A 10,880-nucleotide genomic window follows, 5' to 3' on the forward strand; every position below is an offset into this window, starting at 1 on the left:
TTCCTATAATGCGGTGACCAGAACTGTACATATACTCCAAGTGCGGCCGCACCAGAATTTTGTACAGCTGCAGCATAACCTCATGGCTCCGAAACTCAATCCCTCTCCCAATAAAAGCTAACACACCGCTTGCCTTCTTAACAACCCTATCAACCTGGGTGGCAACTTTCAGGGATCTGTGTACATGGACACCGAGATCTCTCTGCTCATTTCCACTACCTAGAACCTTACCATTAGCCCAGTACTCTGCATTCCAGTTACTCCGGCCAAAGTGAATCACCTCACACTTTTCTGCATTAAACTTCATTTGCCACCTCTCAGCCCAACTCTGCAGCTTATCTATGTCTCTCTGTAACCTACAACATCCTTTGGTACAATCCACAACTCCACCGACCTTCGTGTCATCTGCAAATTTACTAACCCATCTTTCTACACCCTCATCCAAGTTATTTATAGAAATGACAAACAGCAGATCCTTGTGGTACACCACTAGTAACTGAACTCCAGTGTGAACATTTCCCACCAACCACCACCCTCTGTCTTCTTTCAGCTAGCCAATTTCTGATCCAAACTGCTAAATCCCGTGCCTCCGTATTCAGTGCAAGAGCGGTTTTACAATGTGCAATGTTGTTTTGGACTCCCCTACGCTGGGAAAAAGACTTGGTCTATTTACCCTATCCATGCTCCTCGTGATTTTATAAACCTCTATAAGGTCACCACACAACCTCTGACACTCCAGGGGTAACAGTCCCAGCTTATTCAGTCTCTCCCTATAGCTCAAACCCTCCAACCCTGGCAACATCCATTTTCAAATATACATTGCTAATCTTTCAATTCTTGTATTGGTTCCATTTTTTCAAATCCTCTCAATAGCGACAGTATCCTTGGACCAGAACAATCCATTTCAGACCATTTCAAAAATAACTTCCCTGGGATTGTAGCTTTTGGCAAAGTCTGAGTGTCCGAGAGGTGCTGTAGAAAACTGTGGTCTTTCTTGTAAATGCCATCTTTTCATCTAATGTGTTCTTGTTAATTTGCTGACCAAACCCCATCTCATATTCTTGTGCCCTTGCAGCTGAAGCTGAGCCCTGAGTATCTGCAGCTTCTGAAGTACCGAGCGATCGCATCCAACAGCAAAATCTACTTTGGGAAGGACATCCCCAAGATGTTCATGGACCTGAATGCCTTTACGCCTGGAGCAGTGAGCCACACATCGGGGGAAGTGAACTCAGCACATGAGATTGACAGCACACTGAAGGAGTTTGAAGGCAGGCTATAACAATGTGAATGGACTGGTGGGTGCAGCTAGGTAGAAATCACTGTGAGCAAGCTCAAATAACACTGAGCTGCTTGAAAAAGGATATGGTCCACACTCTTTCTTTCATTTTTAACTCATTCTGTCCCTTGAACAGAGCTCCTTTAGCTTCCTTTCACTGCAGTCAGGCTGCCACTTATCCATCGCTGTTTAAAATGTACATCACTCACTTGAAGTTGCATCATGACTCAATGAGATGTTGGGACCCAGTGAAGTCCGTCCAAGAACACACCGAGCCCCGTGCAGGGCTGCAGCTGCTGCCAAAACTGTGACCAAGTCTCTTGCCCCAGGTTCCATTAATAGTTTTGGAAAGTATGCTCATGTGTGAGAGACAGAGAGACAACTGGCTGACATGGTACATAGAGTGGTGACAGGATATGGTGACATTGGTACTTGATCAAATGAAGCATGATGTTCTGTCACCTGGCATTATTTCCTGGAGTTGGCTGGTTTATACCACGGAGTTTGATCCATCAGCCTGGTTTTCAAATGTATTTGTGAACGTTCTCTAGCTCCCCTAACAAACACTAAGTATTGTTCTCATCCCAGCTTCAGGGACAAACACCTTTACACTATCTTCTCTCAGTCCAATATATGATTGCATCAACAACAAGGGATCAGTGAATGATGAAGCAGTTTCTTTTAACTGCTCTGTTTAGTCCCATTTCCACTTAACCAGCAATCAATTTTCTACTATTTGCTGCCTCAGGCCGGGAGTTGCTTGGTTTATCTCTGGGCTCCTCAAGTGTTTAAACTAACCATCCTGACCCCTCCTTTATGTTTGCTGCAGTGGGTAATCCTGTGAAACCTTCACAGATATGGTTGGACCTGAGGTAAACATAGAGGGGTGACAGCTTATAGGAATCTAAACCCATTGTCCTGTAAAAGGGGGTTAACCCCATGGTTTGACAGTGACGATTTCATTTCAAACCTGATTTCCTTCAGCACATGGGGCTCAGCATCTCCCTGTGAGGTACACATGAATGCAGCTGACTATGGGTGGGAGAGTGTTCTTCACCCCTCTTGATGGGGTAGAGGATTAAATTTGTTTCACATTCCTACCATGAGGTAAATTGAATGGAGTTTTGTGATGAGGGTTGAAGGAGCTGTCATGGCCTTTAGGGAGTGATCAGTGGTCCTCTACTTAACTTTCTGACTGTTTCAGTAAATCATTGGCACCAGTGTCTGTTTTTATAGCAAGAGAATTGCCAATGGATCTCCGAGTCCTAACTTGGAAACCTGGAGGCATTGCAGTGTCTCCACTGGCAGAAGGATAATATTATGTTGAGATATATTCCCATGGGCAGTTGCTGTGATACACAGGAATCTCAAATGGAAATTGCAAGAAATAACTGGGAAGGGGAATTGTGTCTGTCTAGATATGTTCAGTCAGTTATTAGCAGCTGCACCCTGGCACTCCTCGCAAGCTTCATTTGAAACATGTGGTTCTTTTCGAGAATGTGAAAGGATCTCTCTGGGTCGAGGGCCACCAAGTTGTCTGCTTTGATTTGTCTTAAGCTGTCTGCACATTGCTGAGGGAAACTGATATGTTTCTGGTAGCCTGTATTGTCCCAGAGGACGTGTGAGTGCTATTGTCAGTGGACCTGTCGATTTCAGCACATCAGCCTTTGGGTCCAACTTCCAATTCTGTTTCTGATCAACAATGGGATTGAAATTCTGAGAAATCAGACCCGGTTTGTCTGAGAGGATTGCTCAGAGAGGATAATTGAATGTGATCTGGGGTGTGTGAGTGCTTTTTAAATGAGAGCAATGTTTCTGGGTCAAGTTCTTGCCCACACTGTGATCTTATTTGTTAATTATTCCTCGTGTGCATTTGAAATGTTGAATTGTTGGGATAATTTTTATTTGTAAAATCTGCTCCGTTAATTATTGAGTGTCCTGAAAACCCCTCAATAAAAGAAGTGGTGTCTCCATGCTGCTGTAAATCTGCAGGAAGTGCTGGGGAATGGCCTTGGCAGCTTGGCTCCAAGGAACTGAAGTGTATCCTCTCCCCACCCACTGATGTCTGTTTCACTGAGTTGTACAAATCGATGGCCTTTCATTCACCCTTCCTTAACATCTTCACTGTTCGGGACATGGTTTCTCATCACACTTACCTACGTAAGAAATATTCTAAGGTGACTCACCCCCCCTGCTTTTTCTTGCATGTGGAAAGCTGATTGGGGCACATTGGGGAAGTATTTTATCTGCAGGAATGTCATGTTTGGTGCATGGATTATTTGCAGTACTGAAGCTGCCCCATTGGGCTGGTCTTTGTGCAACTGCTGAAGTTTATCCCATCATTACTGTGTCCCTCTTGCCCTGCCTCCCTCACATGCCTCTGTGCTGTAGCCTGTGGGAGTGACTGCCATATTCCTCACACGTTCTGGGTGAATGAATTCCTGACTTGATTTGTTTTGGGACTATCTTGTGTTTGTGGCTCCCAGCTTTGATTTTGGGATCAATTGGTCAGTAGGTTACCAGAGGTGACCCCCCCCCCCCCACCCCCAGGCTACTCAGCCTTCACCATGACATGTGCTGACTCTGAATCGCCCAGCCTAAAATCTGCTTCTCTGTCCTTTCAATCAATCCCTGCAGTGTAGAAGCAGGGCATTCAGCCCAGTGAGTCCACACTGATCCTCAGACGAGCAACCCACGCAGACCCACCCACTTCACCACCCTATTCCTGCATTTCCCGTAGCCAATCCACCCTAACCTGCACAGTCTCTGGTTTGTGGGAGGAAACCCCACGCAGACACTGGGACAATGTGCAAACACCACAGCTAAGGGTGGAATCAAGCCTGGGTCCCTGGCCCTGTGCGATAGCAGTGCTAACCACTGAGCCACCGTGTCGCCCAGTTAAAGAAAGAAACTTCACCGGTCCTGCCTGGCTTAAGTCAGCATATACCAGGCAAAGACATGAAGGGCTTATGCCCGAAAAGTCGACTCTCCTGCTCCTTGGATGCCGCCTGACCTGTGCTCTTCCAGCACCACACTCTCGATAGTGACATTAAGGCACAACATTTAAAATAAGGATCCAGTAATGGCCAGAGTTTCTGGTCTAGGCAGATGCTGCTTGAGATGGTGATGAGCTGTTGATCAGCCTATGTGGTGATGATTGCTACAGTGCTGTTTGGGCGCAAGTTCCTGGATTTGGACCCAATGAGTTGAAGAGCTTGCTGCCTGTTTTCCAAATCGGGATGCTGTGTGAGGTGGTAGTGTGGTTCTGGTCATTGAGGTTCAGAGGGACTGTGAAACAATTCCTGGGAGGTGAGTTCATCAGCCATCAACCAATCATGGTTCTAATCCAGATTGATCCTGTAAGCCGCACTGAGGAAAAACCAGCTCATCTGTTTTGAGTGCGTTGCCGTTTGTGGGAGCCTGTGCGGGTGCTGACAACACAACACTGCAGAATCACTTCACTGGCTGCAAAATGCAGCATAAAGCTGTATGGAAAGTCCTTTGAAATGTCCAAAGGCTGCAAACACTGCTGTATCAATGCACATTATTTACTGTTATCAGGTGGATCAGAAAGGGTTTTTTTGATCCTTGTTCATTTAGGGTGAGTGATTTTAGTTGTAAAATGGTCCATTTTCCCATCTCTGTGAGCTGAGGAGTTTCAAAGCGAGGAGTTTCAAAGCAAGGAGTATCATAGGACTGTTGGTGGGATCACCGTCCTGAGACTTTGTTAAAGGGCTGTTTCCCTGCCATGTGCTTAATCTAATAGAAACTGAAAATGATCTTCATTGAAACTTCAAAGGCTGAGGGGTGACCTTACTGAGGTTTATAAAATCATGAGGGACATGGATAAGATAAATCGACAAAGTCTTTTCCCTGGGGTTGGGGAGTCCAGATCTAGAGGGCATAGGTTTAAGGTGAGAGAGGAAATATATAAAAGGGACCTAACGGGCAACATTTTCACACAGAGGGTGGTACGTGTATGGAATGAGCTGCCAGAGGAAGTGGCGGAGGCTGGTACAATGACAACATTTAAAAGGCATCTGGATGGGTGTATGAATAGGAAGGGTTTAGAGGGATATGGGCCAAGTGCTGGCAAATGGAACTAGATTTGGTTCAGATATCTGGTTGGCATGGATGGGTTGGATCAAAGGGTCTTTATGACTCTATCACATGAAAGTGACCTGTTAATCCCAACTCTAGTCTTGTGTTGCCAGTTCTCAAGCATGCTGATACATTGCCCCCCATTACCATGGGCCCCAGTCTTGTGTAATAACCTTTAATATGGCACCTTATCGAATGCCTTCTGAAAATCTAAATACACTACACGGCCTGTGTCCCCCTTTTTCAACTCTGCTTGTTTTATCTTCAAAGAACTCAAAATGATCGAATGTGATGTGTCATGAGAGACAAGATATTTGGTGAATGAATGGGATTAAAAACAGACAAGTTTCAACAATGGGATTAAAAACAGACAAGTTTCAACAATGGGTCTGTAGAGACAGGGATGGCGTTGATTGAGATATTCCAGATTGGAAACTGATACCCCTATTCAAGAAAAACACAGTCAAGCGTAAAAGGAAAGGTATTAATAAAGGAAATGATAAACAGACCACAACAGAGTGTGATTCTCACAGTTAACCAGCAAAAAAGACTAGGATTTACAAAGAGAGTAAGAGGATAAATTAAAGGGATCTGTATCTAAATGCACGCAATATTTAACACTGAACTGTGTGTGCAAATAAAAATAAGTAATTGCAATAAGTTGGTAGCAAGATGACATGAATTGACACCTGAATCTTGAAGGATAAAGGACGTTCAGAAATAACAGGAAGCTAGTGACTCTTTTAGTTAATGTGGCATTAACACAACAGGGCTGACCTGGGTTGAAGAAACCAGGATGAGGAAACAGTTTCTCTGGAAATGAGAAAGGATAAAGGCAGGAAGTTACTGGTGGGGAGTGTTGTGCATCAAGGGTTGAGATTGAAGGGAGAAATTATGAGAGCTGATCAGGAAAGCCCAGTGATAATCCTGGGACATTTCGATTGACATCTGGACTTAGAAAGTCACATGGGTAAACATATCCCAGATGAGGTGAATGTTTCAGGATGCTCTCTTGGCACAACGCATTCTGGAGCTGAACAGTGAGTAGGCTGTACTGATCTGATATTAGGAATGACATGAAATTAATGGATGATCTCACTTTGAAGGCACCCATCAACCATGTGACCATGATGTGGTTGAATTTGACACATGGTGTGAGGGTGACAGGAGTGGGTCTGACAGAATTCTTGTAAAACTTAAACAAGAGCCATTGTGAGAGCCTGAAAGTAGAGCTGGCGAACATTTACTGGCACTTGAGTTTAAAGAATAGGTCAATATTTAAGATATTTCAGAGAAAAATTCAGAATTCTTAGAAAAATATATTCCACCGAGTAAAAGCTTTTTAAAAAAAAGGATAGACCCACCGTCCACGATGTGATTAGAAATGAAGAAGATGGTGTCATTGTGCGAAGCCAGATTTTCCAGGTCAGAAGATTAGACGGAATTTGAAAACACAATGCATGTCCAAAAGATTAAGCAAGGAGGAAATGGGAGGACCAGAGAGGGAAAAACAGATATGAAGAGTATCTGTAAATATTTTTGAAAAGAGCGAAAAAGGTCAACTTTGGCCAGATGGAAAGTAAGACTGAAGAATTCTCTCAGTTTAAGGGAAAATAAAGAAATGGCAGATGAATTGCACAGGAATTTACATCTGTCATTACTGCATTGGATACAAGTAACATCCTGAAAGCAGTCAAAATCAGGAAGTGGAATTGAGGGAGGGACTCAGGAAAGCAGAGAAGTTGTACTGAGTAAATGTTTGGAGCTGCCGGCTGTCTGAACCAGGATCCTGATGGTCTGCATCATGAGTCTTCGAAGAAATGGCTAGTGGGATAATTGATGTGTTAGCTTGAATTTGGGATGATGCCATTAGATTACAAAATCGTGTGAAATTGCTTGTTTTGTCAGGAAGAATAAACTGCAGAGATCTGAGATGCTGAAGAATCTGAGTGATTTTGTGTGTAAGTTGTAAAATGTCAGCTCGCACGTGCAGCAAGTAATTATGAACGCTCATAGTTTTATTTCTGACAAGGGAAATTGAATTAAAAACGTGATGCTTCAGTTACTCAGGGCACCAGTGAGACCACATCTGGACTACTGTACTGGTCTCCTTATGTAAGGAAGGACTTGCACACAGCTCAGATGTTTGACCAGACTGAAACCTGGAATGGTTGCGTTGCCTTATGAGGAAAGCTTGGACAGGCTGGGTTTATCTCTCCTGGAATTGAGAAGAACAAGAGGCAACTTGGTTGAAACATACAAGATCCTGATGAATTTTGGTCATCCCTAGTTGCTCTAGAGAAGGTGGTGGTGAACTGCCTTCTAGAACTGCTGTAGGTAGACCTAAAATGCCATTACAGAAAGGAATTCCAGGATCCTGACACAGCGACAGTGAAGGAATGGTGATATCAGGATGGTGAGTGTCTTGGAGGGGAACCTGCATGTGGTGCTGGTTCCACACTTTACGTAACAGCAGCATGCAAACAATGAGATGCTGTGTGTCGTGATGTTGGGTTTCATGCCCATCTGAGAGGGCAAGTGTAGACTCAACTTTCTCCTTTGAACCCAGCGTTGCAAGACCAGCACTCCCTCTGCCAGCATGGATCTACGTGCTGAGCTCACTTGTGACACTCAAGCCCGGACTCAGAGTTGAAAGTGACACCCACTGCTGACATTTCAAGTAAGAAAATAGCTGTAAGGGGTTACTACTTCATGCAAGAACAGATTTGTCTGGTTTGTTTTCTGGTAAAACAGCTGGAACTTATTAATTTACACAGACTGAGCCTTTTGAAAATTTCCCAAATTCCCACTAGGACGTTGAGGGTCCCCTCGCACTGGGATGTTCAGGGTCACAGGAAGCTTGCCCATTCTTATGCATTGGAGACCTGATGCATTACATTCCTGGACACTGTCAAGTGGTATCAAGGGGAAAAGATCAGAGGGCCATTTGAAACTCTAGTCATGATCCTTGGACAGATTGATAACTTTTCAAACAGACAACTGAACTTCCAGTGAATAGCTGAATTGATGACAGAGACATTTACAGAAAGGACTATTGATAGTCACTACTTTTGTTGGCAAAATGTACTTTAAATTACACTACAGAAACAGGGAAAGAAAGGAACACCATCAGGTCAATATTATATGGTCTTTTAAGATGATGTTCAGTTCTCCCAGAAACAATCAAGAATGATTCTTAGCTCCTGTGAGCTGACATCTTAATTATTCCTCTCCCAGCTAAGATATCTGTAACCCCTGAACCGTTTTTCATGGTGAGAGTCTTTTCCTGGTTTTAACTCCTCACAAATTTTATGTTTCAAATTCAAGCATGACTCCTTTTTGGAATGTATTCCTTTATTATGTACTGGCCCAGGGCCCCATTAATGCAGATAGGCTTTTTGGTTCAACCACTGCATGTGTTGTAAGCCTCTTGGATTTCCAGCAAACATTTTATTAACTGGCACTTCCAGGACCAGCTGTGTGCCTGTTGATCAAATATTCTGGAGAATCAGGAGATCCACATAGTCAATTTAAAAATACGCTCAAAGTAATTGAAACAAAATTGAGGGATATACACATGACTGTTATGCATTATTTGTAGCTTAAATCACTTCATTAATAAACCAGCTTTGCATTAAATAAAACTCATTGGCAGAGAGGTATCTCACCCTTCTCTGACTGTGTGAACATTGTGGTTTTTGAGGAGAAATTGAATCAACTGTTAATATTTCATATGACCATTCAACTGGACCAGAAGTATATTTGCATTAAGGAAACTAAACTAAAAAACTGATAATAATTGGACAGAATAATACAATAAACCTGGCTGTATTTGTGGTCTCTAATTTTTGTCTGTATATTGAGAATTTGTAATGTACCAGTTAAAACCGTTTGCTGTATTAGTCTTCCACGGTAGCCTTGATTTCTTCTGAGAAAAAATGACAAGGGTCCATTTGTTTGCATTGTCCTGCAATGCTCCAAAAGCACTTGTCACCTTTGGGAAAATGCAGTGTTTGCTTGTTCTTTCGCAGTTTTCTGCTGCTTAGCCAATTTCTAAACCTGCGCCCACACCTCCTCCCTCACCTCCATCCAAGGCCCTAAAGGAGCCTTCCACATCCATCAAAGTTTTACCTGCACATCCACTAATATCATTTATTGTATCCGTTGCTCCCGATGCGGTCTCCTCTACATTGGGGAGACTGGGCGCCTCCTAGCAGAGCACTTTAGGGAAGATCTCCGGGACACCTGCACCAATCAACCAAACCGCCCCGTGGCCCAACATTTCAACTCCCCCTCCCACTCTGCCGAGGACATGGAGGTGCTGGGCCTCCTCCACCGCCGCTCCCTCACCACCAGATGCCTGGAGGAATAACGCCTCATCTTCCGCCTCGGAACACTTCAACCCCAGGGCATCAATGTGGACTTCAACAGTTTCCTCATTTCCCCTTCCCCCACCTCATCCTAGTTTCAAACTTCCAGCTCAGCACTGTCCCCTTGACTTGTCCGGACTTGTCTGACCTGCCTATCTCCTTTTTCACCTATCCACTCCACCCTCTCCTCCCTGACCTATCACCTTCATCCCCTCCCCCACTCACCCATTGTACTCTATGCTACTCTATCCCCACCCCCACCCTCCTCTAGCTTATCTCTCCATGCTTCAGGCTCTCTGCCTTTATTCCTGATGAAGGGCTTTTGCCCGAAACGTCGATTTTCCTGCTCCTCGGATGCTGCCTGAACTGCTGTGCTCTTCCAGCACCACTCTAACCTAGAATCTGGTTTCCAGCATCTGCAGTCATTGTTTTTACCTAATTTCTAAACCAAGTCAAGTATTATGTGCATTGGACCGGGGAATGAGTCCAGGTGGGTTACTCTTCGAAGGGTCGGTGTGAACTTATTTGTGCCAAAGGGCCTGTTTCTGTACTGGAGGGAATCTAATCTCAAGTCAAAAGTTTGCATTTGAATCGACAAGCTTGCATTTGAGCCAGGAACAATTTTAACACCTGCATTCTGAAAGTGCAGGTACACTAACTATTCACTGCCTCTCCAAGGATTCCCTGAGGTTTGTCAGTCATGGCCCACACAGGTTCCCTACAGTGTCCTAAGTTTGCAGATCCTGAAATTATAAGCACTTGTTATTCACTGACTGTAGATATGAGGCTAACTCAGCTGTAAGGCCTTGGTTTACCCCAACCACTTTTTGATTCAATTCACTCCTGGCACATGTGCACCATGACATTTATCCCCCCTGTCCCGGGGGCTGGGAGAAGGTACACATGATGTTGGGTGATATTTAACTTTGAGAAGTTAGTGGTGATCCACGACTGTCAATCACTCAGGATTCCCCGCCCACCAGACTAGGGAGTTCTGATTGAACTGTCAAAGGCTCAACAGTGATTGGATCGCCTGGGGGGAGCTCTGGGGCATTCGGGGATTGGTCTGCAATGCTGCGCTGTGATTGGTTCGAGGATCGAGGTCTGCGGTTGGTTGGTTTTAGCGCAGGGTG

The 10,880-nt window shown here is 44.4% G+C and overlaps 1 protein-coding gene across 1 annotated transcript in view; it reads left to right on the top strand.

The window, feature by feature from the left end:
- The window catches only part of LOC122543011 (erlin-2-B-like), a 17,844-nt gene extending 14,597 nt beyond the window's left edge, over positions 1 to 3,247 (top strand). The window contains exon 11 of the mRNA XM_043681179.2: positions 1,076 to 3,247. Coding sequence (XP_043537114.1) covers positions 1,076 to 1,279 — 204 coding nt within the window. The 3' untranslated portion in view covers positions 1,280 to 3,247. The remainder of the gene's footprint in view (positions 1 to 1,075) is intronic.
- The last annotated feature ends 7,633 nt before the right edge of the window (positions 3,248 to 10,880 follow it).

This window comes from Chiloscyllium plagiosum, unplaced genomic scaffold, assembly GCF_037043375.1.
Source record: "Chiloscyllium plagiosum isolate Xiang-an unplaced genomic scaffold, Cpla_swu_hap1 HiC_scaffold_48, whole genome shotgun sequence".
NCBI classification, from domain to species: Eukaryota; Metazoa; Chordata; class Chondrichthyes; order Orectolobiformes; family Hemiscylliidae; genus Chiloscyllium; species Chiloscyllium plagiosum.